The sequence below is a fragment of the Amblyomma americanum genome, unplaced genomic scaffold (assembly GCF_052857255.1).
Source record: "Amblyomma americanum isolate KBUSLIRL-KWMA unplaced genomic scaffold, ASM5285725v1 scaffold_65, whole genome shotgun sequence".
Lineage (NCBI taxonomy): Eukaryota > Metazoa > Arthropoda > Arachnida > Ixodida > Ixodidae > Amblyomma > Amblyomma americanum.
In genome coordinates this window covers 224,674-243,735 of record NW_027526537.1, presented here as the reverse complement: position 1 = coordinate 243,735, position 19,062 = coordinate 224,674, and the positions used below count along the sequence as shown (strand labels likewise).

Below are 19,062 nucleotides of genomic sequence, written 5' to 3'. Positions count from 1 at the left end.
CATGAGATAAAGAGCACTTTATGCCCAGCGATTAAGAGAAGCAGGTATAAATATATAGTATAGTCAGACATGCATGCTTTGAACACTATCATAGCAGGCGGCCATCGCCAGACTAAATGGCCTTGCAGCCTGGATGGTACTATCACAGCCAGAGAACTTTGAGAGATTACACTTCAAACCTTTTAGCATGATCAGCAGCAACACTTCCAATGACCTGGCATGTAGATGGTGTGTAAGTTCCAGCAAAGCCTCGTCAATGAATGTCAAATATTTACCAAACATAGTGCTCAATATGTGCTCTTATTCACTCAGACCTGAATGTAAATAGACAGTATGCACTAATGGCACAGTTCGGACAGCAGAAGCATTTCAACAAGCATGCTTACGGTAATATGTAAAAAGAAGTCGCTATATGCTGGCCAAAACACTTTTGCTACCACAAACACATGGCAAACCTGCAAAAGCACCCGATAAATGCAGTGAACGAAAGCAACAACTAATGTGCTAACCATCAGAATTTGTTGTTCATCAGCTGTGAAGACAGCAGGAAATGTGTGCGGCACTGGACCAGTAAACAGCTCCAGTCGTGGGACAGCACGATTGGGGCCTGCACCAGGGGCTATGGTGGATGATATCCAGGTCTTAAAATCGTGTGGAGTGTCCGACTGCTGGTAGGTCAGTGAAGAGCCTACTGGAGCAAGGCCTGCCTTTGTCTTTACCAGGGGAACCTGCACGTCCCACAAAACAGCGGCAAAAGGAAGGTCACCAAGTGCCTCCAGCTCAGCACCAAGTGACTGGATTGCGGCTACTTGGCTAGCTTCATCCTGGTAGTCCAGGCTTGCACCTGAAAGGCGAGCAGTCACTGGCAACTGCGCACCGCCTTCTCGTGGGGCTCGCTAGTCCACGTCAAGAACACTTGCAGGCTTGACGCCTTTCTGTCTTGGGCGTCTCCACTGCTGTTTCTGTATAAGTAATGTTACCACTCGAAAAACTACGAGATGAAACTAAAAATCAAATCCTGGGGTTTTGCGTACCGGAACCACCATACCATTATAAGGCACGCTGTAGTGAAGTGCTCCGAATTCATTTAGACTACCTGGGGTTGTTTAACGTGCCCTAGAACGTAAGTACATGTACAGTAAAAGGGCGTTTTTGCATTTCGCCTCTATCGAAACGAAGCCGCCGCGAACGAGACTCGATCCCCCAATCTCGCACTTAGCAGCAGAGCGCCTTAGCCGACTAAGCCACTGCGGTTGTTGAGAGAAAACTGCAAGAACCGATTTGCAAAGCAATATGCACCACTCTGGGCACGCGGCCGTTCGATTGCATCGGTACTTCTGTTTCGCAAAATGTTTCTGCGAAGATTCGGCGTCCGCCCCTTCAACATATAGAAATCGGTCGCATCTTAACATAACGTTACTCGCGCTTGTCGCTTCCGCCCACAAACGCTCCTTGAAACGAAGAGAAGCGCCCACTATTCGGTTGCGACGAAACTTCCATATCAAGTGAGCGAAAGCGCGTAATGGAAGAGTACAGAGCGCCCTGGCAACGCTGGCGTCGGACACCGTTCGCAGAGTATGTCTACAGCAAAAAGTTTGCTTACCGTAAGTTTGCTTACCCCGAGTCACATGTGTCCGTGCGAAGCGATGACGGCGAACAGTAAGGCCTCGATGGCATAGCTGTATGCCTTCTTGCGTTGACGGGCAGAGGGGCCTTTTTGGTCGCACAACCATTCCAATGTGCGCTGCGAAATATGCGGAATGACGGTCAAGTTCGTCGTCGAACCTGAACTGCTCAGAATCGGAAAGCATAGCGGCTAATACGTGACGAGAGGTCTTGCCATCGTATAAAACTTGCGCTCAAATACAAATAGACCTCAATACGGCGAACAGACTGGCGCATGGGCTGGCAGCTGAACTGGCTGAACACTCGCCGCAACAAAGATGGCGACCGATGATGATACTGGCTATCCCTTTGTATCGGGAGATCAACGGCACTAAAAACCGGATCAAGCCAAGAAGGTAATAAAATTTAAAGAATAAAAACACCTACCACACGCTTTCGGTGCCGAGTGCTGGCAGATGACCAAGCAGTTTTGCATATGGTCTATTGGCTGGGGCAGCAGAAAGGAAAGCGATAGCGAGCTGACAGGTAGGAGGGAAATAAAAGTGTGAAAAGACAGGGAGAAAGTAGAGGGTAGTAATAGGCGTGGCGCCCCCGTTTATTGTCTCAGTTGCACTGGCCTCTGCAGGAGGGGGGGGGGGGCGGATCGAGGGGGCGGAGGCGCTCACTTTTCGCATATGTCAGCGCGAGAGCGTCTTTTGCGCAAGAGCGCTTAATGCTCACGGTGGGGTCGTGTTCGGCATCAGTCGGTCGTGGAGGCTTCAGTCTCCACCAATGCTGTCGCGGCGCACCAGTGAAGACCGAACAGAAAGCTGTTCGGTCGACGCGCTTGGCTGGACGGCCTCCTTTGATGGGAATGTGCTACTTCGTTCTTGAGTTGTACCCGACTTATAGGTCCGTTCGATTCACCTGCACCACATGAACTGGTTCTCGCGGCGCTGCGCCTCACATGGATTTATTTCAGCGGTGGAACATGGCGCCCTCTGAACCACGACATTCGTTTGAAACAAGTGCGAGTCTAGTTCAGGAAAACTGCACATTCTCGGTGGTTAGTGCCGAAATAGTGCAGCTGCAGCCGCCATGGAGGCAGATGACGGTTTGCGCGTTGTGATAAACGGTGGAGATAGCCATTGTTGAAGGTGGGGATCGGGGTCGAAGCGCGTAAAACCCGCGGCGGAAAAGTCTTCTTTTTTGTTTCTGTGGTTCAACCCGTCCCAGTCCTCCCTAGGTCTGACTCCGCCCTTAGATTTCCCCGTCCCTATGGGTAATTCCCTTCCCCTGGCTAAATTTGTTTGTGTTGTTTCTTCAGCTGAAATAATTTTAGTATCATATTTGAAAACAATGCTTATAAATTTTACAGAAACTTTTTATATTTTTGTCTTTATGTGATTTGAATTTTGTTTTTGTATTATAGATGATCACGTGACTCCTTTGTTCCGCAGATTTGTCCCCCGTTGCATCGTGCAAGCGTCGTCGCTGATCCCTCGGTCTGCGGTCTTGCTGTTGCGCTAATTGCTGTATACTTTGCAGTAATTGCACTGTTTTATTACTGCATTGTCCAGCCACAGCTCCGTTGAGCTTTCTTTTTGGCCGTTGCCGTATTCTGTGTTGCGCTGGACGCGCACTGTTCTATTGAGAGTTTGTCCTTGTTGGCTCCGTTGCGCGTTCTTTGTTTGCCAGTGTGAATTGTGTTTGTGTCTGTCGCCGAGGTGCCCTTCTAGGAATGGAGGGACCAAGCGCACCACCCGCAGAGTCACCTGTACGAGATAAGTATCAGTGTCCTGTGTGCCAAGCTGAGTTTGTTTTGGAGCAATCTCGAAAGAGGCATGTGCGAAAGCAGCATCCCGAAGCTGCAAGCTCTCTTAGTGGTAGTGCGAAAGCCTCCTACAGTTGTGATCAGTGTACTAATGTGCTTGCCCGCCGTGGCCAATTGTTGCAGCACCACGAGCAGAATCACGGGTTCGTGTCGAGGCTCAGTACGCATCAGTTCTCTTCCTATTCAGGTGAGGAAGATGCACGTGTTCTTGGCGCCATTTTTTTGTGTCTGTGCATGCACGAAAAAAGTGTGAGCTTGTGTACAAACGCGAGTAGGCTTGCGTTAGAGCGCTCGCGTAGCGTTTACTGCATGCACGAAAGAAATGTAAGCTTGTGTACAAACGCGAGTAGGCTTGCGTTAGAGCGCTCGCGTAATGTTCTGTGGAGGAAAAGGGAGCGAAATTTTAAAGCAGGCAGTGGTTTCACAGCAACAGATTAAATCGCTTCCACGTACCCATGGCCAGGATTCTGGTTCATCCGCTCCTAGTTCACAACGCCGCCACCACGGGCCGCATGAAGTTGAGCTCCTCCTCCTTCTCTTACATTCTTCCTCCCGGTTTGAGAGAGAGACGCTAGTAAGCTTCGCCCATTGTCCGCTTTGTGTGTCCTCCCCTCAAGCCAAGCTCCTCGGGAGGGGGGCACCCTTCGCGTTTCTGTTTTTTTTTTTCACCCAGCGTGTTCGAAACGGGCTGACTGTGCGGCTCCCCTAGTCCGTTCCTTTACTGCGGTGCAAGGAAAGAAAGAAGTCGGGTTGGGGTTGAAGCGGTGTACACGCCCCGTCTTTGTCCGACTTTGAGGGGCCATTTGTCAAAAACTACTGGCGGTATATATGCACATCACACAAGTTATGGCTAAACGTTCCAGAATTGTGCCAAGGCCCAGCTATCACTCAGTGAGTCCAGAGCATAATGCGTGGAATAGAATTTTTTTAGCGCTGCACCCAAGTTCTCCCCGTGGGACGGTCTGTGTCTTCATGGAAAATGGTGTTTTGCTGTACAGAAAATCTGATGACTGGTGACAGAACAGAACTAGCGGCCGTATAAGCATCAGTAAGAACCTTGTGTTGCGCATTTGTTTACACGTCAGTGTTTTTATTTTTTCGAAAGAGGTTGCAGTTATAACCTGACTCACCATAATTGTCAAGTTTTTTCGCAACGGGGAAAAAATTACGGACAACAATTAAGTCTACTGACGAGCTGTGAAGGAGAAAGCTTGCAGCGTGGTGTTCGGCTGCGGCGATGGCGTGCTGCTCTAATGCAATGGCCAGCCAAGCTGATCAGTTCACGCCGCCCGAATGGAAGTTGATGAAGGCGACGATACCCAAACCCAGCTGGAGCCCCTGTGCTTCCTTTTTTCGAGTTGAGTTGAGTTGTCGACAGAAGGACGAAAGGAAAAGCACGGGCTTGCTTACTGGCTCAACGCGGAGCCACGCCCAGCTGCCTGCGTGCTGATAGTAGGAGGTGAAAGATGGGAGCAAAGAGACAGAAGAAAAGCGCACGTAATAGCCCGTAGGCCACGGGCCAATCCCGGAGGCAGTGCAATACCGGGCTGACCTGTGCCAGAGTACGTTACGCCAAGCACTCCGCCATACTTTCAAAAATATGCGTAACACCCAAGCCTCAAGGGCCCATATGAGATATTAAGCCAGGTATGTGAATGGTATCCCCCTTCGAAAGCGGACCGGGGATTGAGCCACACCCGAATACTCGATCCTGTGCTTCCTTGCTATCGCTCCCCTTTATATTTCTCCTCGATATCATTTCCCTTTCTCCTCCGCCGGCTGCAGCTCGGGTGGTTAAGATATTAGATAGCAATTGCCACGGCCGGCAACATTATTTTCCTTCACTTTTGATGCGAAAGCTTCACTATGCTACCTCGTAACGATTTCGCGGTGCTTACGGTTTTGACCTTCAAGTGGGCCAGAGGTCAGTCCTCTCACGGCGTGGTTCGAGCGTCCACCGATATATGTGAGACAGTTACTGCGCCATTTCCTTTCCTCAAAACCAATTTTAGAAACTAACCTTGAAAGTAAAAATTGAAAATTGGTTTTTTGAGAAAGGAAATGGCGCAGTATCTGTCTTTCATATCGGCTGACACCTGAACCGCGAGCGCCGTAAAGGGAAAATGGAGGGAGTGAAAAAAAAAGAAGAAAAAGGTGCCATAGTGGAGGGTTCTGGAATAATTTAGACCACCTGGGGATGTTTAGCGTGCACTGACATCGCGCCCTATCCACTGAGCCAATGCGGTGGGTTCCCTTCGTGGGTGCGGAACCCACTTCGGAAAGTATTTTATTTACGAAACTTAATTTTTCTTTTTCTGATTAGGTCACGTGGTTTTTCCAAACCTCTGGGGAGGACAACGCCTGATTTTCCTCCTTATGAGCTGCTATGCTTTCGCAAAAATGAAAATATGCTGCCTTCTACTTACGAACGGCGCTGATCATTTTACCTAGGCTGCTTGCACACAACATGTGTTTCCTGCATTTATACACAAGTATGGTGACAGGTTGCTCAGCGTACAAATTATTGAATAATACCATTTAAACGTGTAACCATTTTCGGGATGCGCTTGTATAGGAATTGTACCTGCATGCACGTGACTTTCTGGCGCCGTAGTTCACTGCCTTTTTCTGCATGTGTGTGTGTGTGTGTGTTGGGCTGAGTGTGTGGGTGTGCGCGCGCGCGCCACGGCAGAGTCCATTGCATGCAGTGGCGCAAAAACGCGGAGCTCCCACTTGGCTTGTCGCAAGTTTGGCTTGGTTAGGAGGGCGAGGGCCGGCTCAGGATGTGAAGCTTTTAAGTTCCATGGCTGATCACCGGCCTGTCTTATGACGTAGGGATAATGTAAACGGGAAATTCGAGAATGTAACATGCAACCAGATCCCTCGGATTTTTTTTTCATCACATTACTCCGCATGAACATGTCCAGATATCGAGAACCACACGCTCGAGACAACACAGGCTTTTGCGCGCGTGGTTTTCTTCCACCGGCCTTGAGGAAACGCGCGCGCCCATTTTCATACGACAGTAATTCATGTCCCCATAAATAAAAAGACATGCTATGCTTGATGAATCGTTTATCTTCAAGACAGTCACGTTTCCATGCCCGCCCCCCAAGTCGCCACGTGCTCGTCAGCCATGGCGGCCTCGTCGACGGCGACGTGCGCAAGCAGTCATATCGGAAAAGAGCGGGCTTTCTGCGCACCTATTCGCTCGCGTCAGCCGCCGCCTCATCAACCGTCGTCGGACGACGTGCGAAAATTATCTGGTAGGTCCACATTGGTGGCGGCGCTCACCATCGGGTGAAAATCGCCGGCCTCACGCCCTAAAAACGCCTCATGCATCCCGGCATTAAACGCTGTGGCTGAGCGGGGTTAAGATACTAGATTACGATACCTGGTGACATGACCAAGCGCCGTCACATGTCCGAGATGGGAGGTGCACTAGCGGGTGGCTGTTGGCTGGTTATACGGTCGAGTGCTCATTGCTCGCCGGGCTAAATGTTACGTCATGAGACCATGCGAAATAGCGTGAAATTTCGAATACAAAATATGCAGAGGACACCAAGCCGCAGAAAAGACCTGTTAATGCTATAGCATCATAGCAAAAAGGCGGAGCTAAGTGTTCCCCAAATTTCTTAATTTCAGCGCGATTTCTTTTCTTTGTTCAAAAGTACTGCTCATAGTGCTGCCGCAATGAGGAGTTGTGTAGTCAAGTCATCAATGTTGTACTTTGCGATTGCTATAGAGCGCTTGGATTTTGATGCAGGCGAAATGCTAGTGGTCCGTGTACTGTTCAATTTCAGTGCATGTTAAAGAACCTCAGCTGGTCGAAATTTCCGGATTCTTTCACTACGGCGTTCCTCATAGCCTGAGTCGCTTTGGGACGATAAACCATAAACCAAAACGCATGGAAATATTATACGGCTTATGGAAAAGCGTGATGAAGGAGATTCCACAATTATTTTTGGGTGTGACATAACTATGAGGGATCGGAAAGCAAGCATTGCTTTTTCACGTTGTAAGAACTCGCTCAGCGGCAGCTGGAGCTGTGATGCGCCAAACATACCTTTTCACGTATTTGAAAGCACTGCCTGACAAATGCTTCAAAGACGATTAGAGATCATATAACGGCAGCAATGCGTCCCACCCGGTCCTCTTCGTTCCTTCTGTTGTTTTTCGTAACTGATTTAAATTGGGATCCAAGTGGAGACACATCACTTATGTTAAAGCTGAAATTTACTAACGTACCCTGACGCCCGGACCTACATGACGTTACTCACCAGCATGGTGACGTGACTCGATTACGACCGACGCTGAATACCCCCGGGAATTCGGTCCCCTCGCCGTCAACTGTGAATGCTGAGGCGGCCGCAGACAGAACATGCCATCGCAAATGAGAATCTCCAAAAGGAGGCCATATTAGGTTCAGGAGGGAAGTTGAAAATAGCGAAAATTAAATGTAGCAATGCGTACATTCAGTTTAACTTCTTCAGCCTACCGAATTTCCTAACCTGTTGAGTGTTTTGCTCAATTCTTTGTTCCTGTCCTTTTGTGCAAGTTGCAAAAAAAAAAATAACGGTGGTTTAGCTGTGGTTAAACCTGGAGTGACGCGATAGCTACAGCTGCCCGAGTGGAACTTGGTCACGTGACCAAACACGTGACCAACAACGTGATCAGCCGCACCACGTGACCAACCACGTGACAGGGTGGCGGCGCATCTACAGGGTGTCAATGCAGCCACAGGGTGGCGGTGCCGCCACCACCACGGCGCCGCCACGTTGAAGGCTCGAAATGCTGCCGTAATAATCGCTACAAAAACTCGTACAAAAAATCAAAGCGGCAGTTTACTTTACATGACAGAATACATTTATTATCGCATCACATCATGGCGCAGAAAAAGTCTAAACGATAGATTTCGACAGTTTGCTAGAAATACACAATGCACTTATGCACAGAACCAGCTTGAGAAAGTGTCGGTAGTAAATATTAAGTATGGCAAAACTTTACACTTTCTGCATAGACGTGTACCACTTGCAACCGCCACACATCACTAGGCTGGTTTTGAGGAAAGGAGAGGTGCAACATTCGCGCTACAATGAGGTCAGCCACATGAACCGCGCCGTTTCGCAGGGAACATAGGCAGCCAGAGGTGTACTGCGAAGGCATTTCAAGCGTGCACTGCAGTAATTATAAAACACAATTGGCCTAATCTTGATGAAACCCAAAAAACACAAAACACAGCGTGGCGCGATACAAAAAATATAAACATATCATACATGAAACAGATACAGCGTGTAAATATTGCACATCAAGGAAGATTGTCACAAATATGGGGAAGAACGAAGAACATTTACTGCACATATAAGTCGCCACAAGCACAAACAAAGCATTTCACTCTCGTTTAGTCGTACCAGCGAGAATGCGAGTTTTAGCATTGAGTGAAGAGACATAGTAAACCGTTCAAGCTGCAAGTGTGCACATACTGCACTACAAAAATTTTTGATGAATATTTCATTAAAAAAGTAAGAAATGATAAAAACTGAGGCATACAGACTTGTGGAACATCGCGAGCAGGCAATTGCTAATTGCAGGCAATTTTTGCTAATAAAAGTCAAGTCGACTGCTGAAAACATCGTTTTTCTCTTTCTTTGCGAAGCATTTCACGCAGTTTGGAAACTGATTTTACTTTCGTTGAAATGCCAGCAGCTTTCAATTAGGTCCGCAGTTCAACCGCGTCCATATCCTCGATGCAAGCGGGAGGTGTATCCTCGCGCTCCATTTCAGGAGCGCTTCGAGCCCTATTTGTGCGACTCTCTTCAATCATACCCTCAACCCAGTATGAACGATCGTGTTTTTTGTACGCTCGACTTGTTGTTACGTGCGCGCTATTCTCAAGGCGTTTTGCCAGCTTCAGCGCATCGGCGGCCGCATTCCATTTATTGGATCTTGCATGATGCAAATGCTTCAGAATATCATTCTTTTTCTCAATGCCTTCGCTCGAAAACCACCCCAAACACTTGAATTCTTTATGCTTATTTGAGGCATGACAGACAAGAATATGCATATATGGCGTCATTCTTTCAGCCCCGTAACCCTTATGCCCTCGTTCTCCAAGTTCTAAGTACGTTTTATGGAATTTGGCTATTTCTTGCTCGATGCTTTCGCCGGTCGTGTTATGTTCAAAATGATCAAAAATGCGACTAAGCATTTTCCAAAGTGAGATGATTTTTTTTTTCTGTTTCCGGGCTGAGTTTTCCAGTGAGCCTCTCTGGCAGCATTTCGAGCAGGCGCTCGCAGGGGTCTCCTTGAATACAGGTGAAATTTTTTCCCTTTCTTTCGTCCTGCCACAGTTCAAATTTTACACCACAGCTATTAATTGCCTGCACAATTGCTTCCACGTGAGTGCTCTTGGTGTTTAAGTTCGTAACTTTATTGCGGTTGTCTTTGTCCATTGCTTCGACAATCAATCCATCGACCAGGCGATTAACGACTCTAATGCGCATGTGTAAAATGTCTGGAACCACTAATGCAGGTTTAATGTTGAATAGGGGAACGACTTTCATTCCGAATTCTTCAACAATGCCGTCCTCCCTCATGTTTTTTAGAGTGCGCAGAAGAGGCGGCTTATTACACTCCTCTGTGTTTGCCCCTGCTCTGCTTCGTTCCTTTAAATTAATACGACAGAAAGGACATGGGTGCCTAGAAGACGCTGACTGCAATCCTTGAACCATGAGCAAGAATTTTAGATCTGAGCCCAGACAGACTATGACGGGAACTTCCTGTCCTTCCAAGCTGACACTGCCCCTTTTCACAACACTGTTAACTTCGTCTATCAAATCCTTCAAACTTTCTCTAATCTGAAAATAGTTTTCAGAGACTTTGACGACTGCGAGCAGGCGATGTAAGGTATGGCTCTGCAGCCTCCGGCTGCTGTCAATCAGGAGAAAAGATAGAGTTGTCCAGCTTGTTCGTGTGCTGACTACACAGCCATCTCCTTCTATTTTGACCAAAATTGGCTGCGACCTGAGCTGTTCTCCTGTCATACCTCTATTCACTGCGTACTCCGCAACGGCAGTTTCAAGTTCGTGCACAAAAGACACCTTAGCGCCAGCTGCTTCTCCTAGGGTTTTAAACACAGCAGTGCTTTCGTCTAGTTTTTGCCTGTATGAATTGATGACACGGAGCGAGGGTAAATTAGGGACAGCTGAAGACATTTTTTCCCAAAAAACATTGCTTACAAAGTGGTTGTCTAAGAGCGCGGTGATTGCACGGACGCTTTTCTTCTCGGGGGAAGAAAGATCCTGATAGTCAGTTTTACCATTACTGCGGTATTCTTTTTTGATTCCTCGCTCCACGGAGATTCCGTCAATGTCAGAAAAAGTAATTTTGTGCAGTAGCCCTCGAAGGTCTTCTACAACCAACTGGCATAAGTTCAAGCCATAGCTTTCCAAAATTTCTTCTAGCCCTTGAACTATCACGCTGCCTACAGAATGCAGCTTTCTTCTATCGGTGCTTTTCGAAACTTCCCCGACCCTTTTTCCGCAGTTGTTGAGCAAGCGGCAGTTTTTTGCCTGTGATGACAGGCTTTTGTTTTCTTTTTGCAGCTGTAGGCATTTTGCCTCAAAATCCTGAATGGACTTACGCAGTTCAGAAAGAGACCGTTCTGATACACCCTCCATTCGCTTCACTTCTTCTTGTAAAGCTTGAATAGTGATGTCCTTGATACTGTTATTTGAATTTTGAACAGAACTTTCCTTATCGAAGGGAATTTTTACATGGCGCTCTTTTTTAAGGAACTCCTCTTTTGCTCGGCCATTAATTTTTCTGTACTGAGTATCTACCGAGGAGCAGAGGCTTCTAAACCTTGTCTCTACTGCAACCTTTAAACTCTCTGGGATGGACATGCCAAGTGGAATAAAAGATGTTATTGTCTCAAAATAAGATTTCTCCAAAACCGTTTTGTTGCTAAAGATTTCCAGAACTGTCTTATTTGTCAATGTAAATGAAATTGCACATTCAGAAATCTCTAAGCGCAAAGCTCCCGAACTCATTTTTAAGAAATTCTAAACAACACAAATTGAAATGCAAGAATCAATACTATATCGAAAAAAAAACAAAGTTCCAAAACGTTTGCTGGCAACATATATGTGAAAGGAGGAAGGCTCACTATTTCTGTGGGTTAGGTTCTGCATGCAACAACCTTCGACACAAGGAACATTTGCAGATTTTTCACAGGATAGCCGTTTGGAAAGAGCTTGCAAGCTTTCTGTCGTGTCACAGCAGCCTTCACACGCACTGGGAACTCAATTGCCACTACACTGCCAAGTTTCGTTTCTCGAGTATGCCACCCAAGGGAAGATTCAGCTTTGAAAAGTATGACTCATTGCAAACAATCCAACCCCTTTCGAGCGGCCTTCCTTTCCTACTGAAAACCCATCTAAAGATGTCCAGGTCTATGTTCACCTTGACAAGCCCGCTGGATCGACGGCTGTTGGAAAGTTTCTTTTGCACAGCGTAAATTAATTCCTCAGCAGCAGCTTCCAGTCGTTGTGGCGATGGCTTGCTTGGGTGCTTAAATTCCCGGAGACAGGCGCCGTTCAGATTTTTTCTTGGTTCAACGGAGCAATGCCACTTGGAATATCCTTTCCATTTTATAAGGTATCCCTTGCTCTGTAAAAAAAAGGTGGCATGGTGAAACATTTAGCGCAAGAAAACTCACACACGCCGAGGAACGACAAAACGAAGCACAAGTGAACCAAGGAAAAGACAAAGGAAAGATATGTCACTACGAAATGAAGAGCCAATGAACTTGAATGGTAATTTATGCAAATGTTAACATATCCATTTGTGACGAAATGAGTGCCTTAGAGGACTTAAGTTACTGGGGATTGAAGGGTTTGCTCAAAATCTTGACCGCGTTATCTACCTTACTGGACTCAGGCTGCCCGCTTAGCGCGAAAAAATATATTTATGAAAAATGCTTTGTCTCTGGCATCATCACTAAGTTTGGAAGTCGAGTGTTCAAAACTGGCGGTAGTAGTAGTAGTAGTAGAAAACATTTATTCATAGAAAGGTAGGATAAAGAGGCGGGAAAAAACAGATTTTGGGTGGAGTCCTTATATCAGGACCCCAATGTCCACCGCAGTTGCTCTTGCTTGGGATATCAGGCTACGCTGGGTCACCAAATCGGAGCTGAGCAGGGCAGACTCCCACTGTTCCTCGGATTGATGTTTGTCTAGTTCGGAGGGCTTGCTACCGGAGCAGCCCCATGTTACATGGTATGTTGTTGGAATTCCGCCACACCAGGGGCAGAATCCGTCGTATCTATCGGGAAACATGATATGGTATTTGTGTAGGTTTGGGAAGGTGTTCGTCTGTAGTTGTCGCCAGCCCCTCGCCTCTGCCGCCGTTAGCTTTGAGTGTGGTGGGGGATAGACTTGCCTTTGCGTTCGGAGAAGGAGGAGGCGTTCGCCGTACATAGAGGGAAGAGGGGTGACGTCGGGGAGGTTAGTCGCTCGGTTGGTGTATCTCGAGCTAGACTGTCCGCGGCCTCGTTTCCCTCGAGCCCCTCGTGCCCAGGAGCCCAAGTGATTTGGTGCTTGCATGTGGAATTTTTAACATGTGGGGTAGTCAGAATGGGAGCGATGGAGTGTGGAAGTCTGCCAGTGAGGAAGAGCCGACACGCCGACTGGGAGTCTGTAACAATTTTTAGTCCGTTTCGCGTGGTATCGCCGTGCTGGATGGCGAGACCGATTGCGGCCGTTTCTGCTACTGTGGGAGAGCAGTTGCGTAGAGAGGCGCTGGCGATTTCCTTGAAGTTGGTGTCCAAAACTACCGCCACCGCGTTCGTGGAATTGGGGTACATGGCTGCGTCGACGTATACAGCATTTCGTGCCTGTCGGTGTGTGCGGCGCAGGTAGTCCACTCGCGCCTTTCGTCGTCCCTTTTGTGAGTCCGAGTGAAAACTGGCGGTATACCAATTGCGGAGACATTTCGTTATAGGAAGTCTCCCTGACTGCCGCGCTTTGGGGCCTCCTACTGTGCAATTTTACCAATTTCTCTAACACATTTTAGTCAATGAAAACCTCAAAACCTAAAGAAAACGTGATCAAGACACCTCTTAAGTTTATATTCCTCGCAGCTTATTTATATGCAAGCTAACATTATTTCAAACATCAATAAACAAATGCAAAAGAAAAAGGTTTGAATTTTTCTGGGCTCTCTTATACAGATAACAGCAGCAACACATACCAGGTGTTACAGAGAAGACTAAGTCATCATCAAAATTAAGCTTTCTCGGATTAGCTCAGCTAACAAAGCGAAAGTCCTCGGCGTTCATTGTGTTCATTGGTGTTGGCGTTGACAACTTTCTTGGTGATTTTGTGAAAAGGAAGGGCGCATATAACTGGCCACCTGTGCAAGTGGGCGCCTCAATAGCGCTTTGAGGTACGTGATGGTGGTGAGAGAAAGATGTGGGCTGCATGCATTAGCGCTGACAACGTTGTGGCAGACACGCGGCACTGCAGCAATAGGCCGCAGCCTGACCAAACTCTCGCGATCAGCCATCAATTCAAATGCCACCTGCCAGGGTGGGAGGTTGGGCGCACTGCTCATCCAGTGTGCGGAACGCACTCAACGCTACAGACGCTAAGCCGCGTCTGCTTGCACGATACATCACAACTCTCGCTCTCTAACAAGGTTCAGCAGTAGTTGAGCAAAAGCTAATATTTTTTTTTATCCAGCTGATACTCGGCTAGATAACGTGGTCAGGCAGCAGCCGCTGCACGGCTGTGGAGCCCCTGCGCAGAGACGGCGAAGACTAGGCTTGGCGGCGCGGCGAAGTCACTTGCTGGGTTGCTATGGCAGCGGCGCAGCAAGGACGTTCAAGATCAAACGTGAGGTGACGGCGAAATCGCTCCGACGAAAGCAGGAAAAGCTTTCGCTTTTAAAATATGGATTTTGCGGCATAGTATACCAGTGCCCGCAAACTGTAGCTAACCGGTAGTTACCCAGTAGTTAACAGGCAGTAAACCGGGAGGAAGCTGTTTTACTAATTCTGATATTAACTTTTAACTATTAGTTAGGCGCCTAGTTGCAGTTAGAGGTAGGTTACTAATATCCGTATCAGTTTTTAGAATTTCGAAAACGCGATTACCCTCATCGCAGTGGCTCGACAAAATTTGGCTACATCATGCGATGGCTCAGTGGTTAAGGTGCTCATCTGCTGAGCCGGAGTACCCGGGTTGGCACTCAACCGCAGCGGCTGCGCTTCTATGGAGGCGAAACGCAAAAGGCAGCCATGCGCTGTGCAATATCACTGCACTTTGAAGATCCCTAGTTGGTCGAAATTATTCTGGAGCCCTCCACAACGGCACCTATTTGTTCCTTTCTTCTTTAACTCCCTCCTTCATCTCTTCCCTTACGGTGCAATTCGGGTGCCCGCCGAGATAGGCGGGACAGTTACTGTGTCATTTCCTCTCCTCAAAAGCCAATTTTCAAGAACCAGTTAGCGCCAAAATACATGCGCTTTCGAAAGCATGCAAGCAAAGAAACCTTTCCAGTGCGCGTAACTAGTCGAAACAGCCAAATTTTGTCGATCCATATGGCCAAAGGTAACCATGTTTTGGAAATTCTAAAAACTTATATGGCTATTACTAACTACCGGCTACAAATCTAAAATTACGACTAAGCGCCTAACTACAATTGTTAAAAGTTAATTATTAAAATCTAGTTAACCAGCTGAATAGTTAAAACGATTCAGCGGAAACAATTCACACTGGTAATACTGTGCCGTAAAAGCCGTATATTAAAGCCAAAACGCATATTTTTGAAACGTCTTCCAGGTAACACCTGGTATTCAGAGTCGCTCAGCTAATGCTTAGGAAAGCTTGAAGAAACAAATGCGCGCGCTGCAAATATTCTGCACTTGCAAGGTTTAGGTTGTCATCTGTTCTATCCAAACATATTGTCGTGCGCTTATTTTTATTCCTCGAGATGGGAAAGCGAACCAGCTGCAGGTTTTATTTTTATGTGTCAAATCTTGCCGCTTCACTCCTCTGTCAGTAGCTATGCTATACCGTTTTACATCGCCCACGAGCGATTCCTCTTTAATTCGCTCGCCTTGCATGCTTTGCATCATGTTTACTTGTGAATGACAACGTATCCGGTAACACTGGCATGCGTACATTAGTAAATAAAGTCCTCACTTGGTCTACATTTATGTTGAAAATGTTGAGCTAAAGTTATGAATGACAAGAGAGATAGCGCTACTTGTTAATTACGTACTTCAGAAATATTATGTCCAGCAGAAGGCGCCTGCTGTATTTCTGCATTATTCGGACCTTTGCATGTTATCTCTTTAAGCTTCGCTAAATTATCTGCAGTGCCTTGCATATCCTTTGGAATAATAATACATTTGCTCCGACGTCTCCCTGTACTGCTTTTTTCTGGCCAAATGTTGTAATTTTACCTAATAAAATATGAGAGCACTACGTAAACCGCAATTAGCACCATGTAAGCAAGGGCCTTAAGCTGTTTGCATGCTATAAACATGAACGACCGGTCGTTGCGTACATTTTTTATGGTCGTTGTTTTATGAGGGTTTAACGCCCCAAACCGACTCAGGCTATGAGAGACGCCGTAGTGAAGGGCTTGGGAAATTTCGACCACCTGGGGTTCTTTAACATGCATCGACAACGCATAGTACACGGGGCTCTCGAATTTCACCTGCATCGAAATTCGACCGCCGAGGCCGGGATCGAACCCGCATCTTTCGGGCCAGCAGCCGAGCGCCATAACCACTCAGCCACCGCGGCGGCATGTCACGTGTCGCATGTGCAATGTTGAATGCTAACTGTGATGGGTGGCAATTTTATGTAGTAGTAGTAGCGGTGATTTTATCCAAATAATAAAAAGAAAAGAAGGGAAAGATTTTTCCTGCTGCGAGCACCTGAGCTGGGGCAGCGCAAATAAAGAGATATCAGGCAGATTAGAGAAATGAAATAACTATAGCCATAAACTATAGGAGGGAGAGTGGTCAGGAACTATGTACAAGTATTATCTTTACAAATTCGCAGTTATATGTCAGAAAAAAAACGAAGAAATTTTGAGGACACTGAAGACTGCTTGTGAAATCATGGAATGCGAAAGAATTATTGTTTAATCGTGGCCCTCGTGGATAGCTCCAAACGAAGACGCGTCCTTTGTTTGTTCTTGTTCCCAGATCATTACCCGCCGCGGTGGCTCAGTGGTAAAGGCGCTCGACTACTGAGCCGGAGTTCCCGGGTTCGAACCCGACCGCGGCGGCTGCGTTTTTATGGAGGAAAAACGCTAAGGCGCCCGTGTGCTGTGCGATGTCAGCGCACGTTAAAGATCCCCAGGTGGTCGAAATTATTCCGGAGCCCTCCACTACGGCACCTCTTTCTTCCTTTCTTCTTTCACTCCCCCCTTTATCTCCTCCCTTACGGCGCGGTTCAGGTGTCCGCCGATATGCGAGACAGATACTGCGCCATTTCCTTTCCCCAAAACACCAAAGCGTGCTTGTGGCCTCGAGCGCGTTTGGTTCGCAACCTAGTGGTTGTGTCGAATTCTGCCTAAGCCTCTTATCTTCTTTAATCGAAACGATGACCCCACCCTGAATTTCCGTGACAATCCTTCCACACAAACCAAATCCACAGTGATTGCACACGCATGTAAGCTCTACGCTTGTCATGCTGTAGGAATTAAAAAAAAGTTACCAACAAGCTCTACAGACCGCCCTGAATTGTGTAATCAGGACATGCAAACAAACACAAAACGTAACATGGACCGAGGTGCTTAAAGAAATGGCTTGGGAAGGTTGTTACTTACCGTTTTGGCAATGACTCTCTCGACCAGGTGGTACATCAAAACTTCAGCAGAAGAAAGTCAATGGACGCAGGGAACTGGCTAACCAGATGCAGCTGATGACAGACAGTAGCGAGACAGCCAGGTCCTGAGGAGCTTAAAGGATGCGGGAGACGAGGGCAAGGTGTATGGGGGGCGATGGCGGTTACATGGAACTGGCTAAGGGAAAATCTTCCTTCATTGGCACCGCCGAAGATGCAAGGGATCTAAATCTAGCTCAGAACGATCTCCCATGGCTCCGGACCCTGGTTTTAAAGACCTAGAAACCCGGCCCACCTCTTGCATCGCCCAATCAACAGCAAACTAACCCATCATTGGTTTACAAACTTCATGGCACGCCCTCCAATTTCGGCAAGGTTCAAGCCCTCTCCCTGAAATACACAGCACATCTAAATTGCTATAAGAAAATGTAATTCCGGGAATGAACCCTCGAAATGCTTGGGCCAACAGGTTTACGTGCCACGCCCCATTCTTCCACAGTATTACTCAAACTCTCTCCCTTAAAAAGTAAAAAGAGAAACAGATGAAAATACATCAAAACATTCCCATGCGGCTCCCAGCTTTACGCCAATTACCGATATTCAACCGATCGCTACCGCTGCGAGTAGTAGACTACTCGTCTTCGGGACGACTGTTGACAGGCGTCCCCGCAAAATTTGGAAAGAGGCGCCAGCCTGTCGTTGCTGCCTCTGAACTCGCTTCAGCGTTTCGTTAAGCAGGCCCGCTTCTCGGGACCCGTTGGTATGCCCCATCCTCTGACTTCGACGCCGTCGCGGCTTAGACGCGGCGTCTGCTTGCCGCGTCCGCGCTGACCATGCGCTATGCTACGCTATCACTGCGGTGGTTTCCTTAGACGGGCGAAGGGGGGCGGGCGGTTTCGGGAAAACGTCTTGGCTCCTTTCCTCTGGCTCGGTCTTTGCCTTCGCCGGTCTACGCCCGCTTGCCTCGCCATGAACGCTTCCTGCTGACGGGGATTAACAGGGAAATCGCCGCATCTCGGCGCCGGGCTGTCGACAAACCCTCGGATGGTTCGAACCTCGGCTTTTTAAGCCCTCGTGTTGAAGACATCCGGGTCAGTGGCTGCAAACCATGGATGTAAGAAGCGGGAAGTGTCCCCAGGGAGCGATTAACAGAACATCCGCCTCGCGTGCAAGAGGACCGGGGTTCAAATCCTGGTGCCGCGCAATTCTCCACCGGGTTTAAAAAAAAAAAATCCGCGTGTCGATGGAATTGCATACCCAGGCCTGGAGTGCGGCCTTATCTCGGTGACCAGAACCGACAACGCACTCTCTCACCAGAGCAGGATTTGGCCACCCTGGTGTAGTACTTGGCCACAACCTTCTATGATCAAACCAATTAACCCTCGGCCCTCAGTCCCCAGCGGCTGCAGAGCAACTGACCACGGCGGCGGTCAGACCTGTGACGCAGCGGAGGGTGCTAAGAATCTCTGGCTCCGGACAGGCCGCCATTGGAATCTGAACCTGGCAACGTTTAACGCTAGAACTTTAGCTAGTGAGGCTAGCCTAGCAGTGCTGTTCGAGGAACTAGCGGGAATTAAATGGGATGTGATAGGGCTTAGCGAAGTTAGGAGGACAGGTGAGGCGTATACAGTACTAAAGGACGGACACATACTGTGCTATCGCGGGTTAGAGGGTAGACGAGAACTAGGTGTGGGTTTCCTCATTAATAAGGATATAGCTGGCAACGTAGAGGAGTTCTACAGTATTAACGAGAGGGTA

General features: G+C 47.8%; 1 protein-coding gene across 1 annotated transcript in view; it reads left to right on the top strand.

Annotated features, from left to right (window-relative positions):
* The first annotated feature begins 3,314 nt into the window (after positions 1-3,314).
* LOC144112344 (uncharacterized) overlaps positions 3,315-19,062 on the top strand; it is a 35,389-nt gene continuing 19,641 nt past the window's right edge. The window contains exon 1 of the mRNA XM_077645201.1: positions 3,315-3,626. Within this exon, the coding sequence (XP_077501327.1) occupies positions 3,347-3,626 (280 nt within the window). The 5' untranslated portion in view covers positions 3,315-3,346. The remainder of the gene's footprint in view (positions 3,627-19,062) is intronic.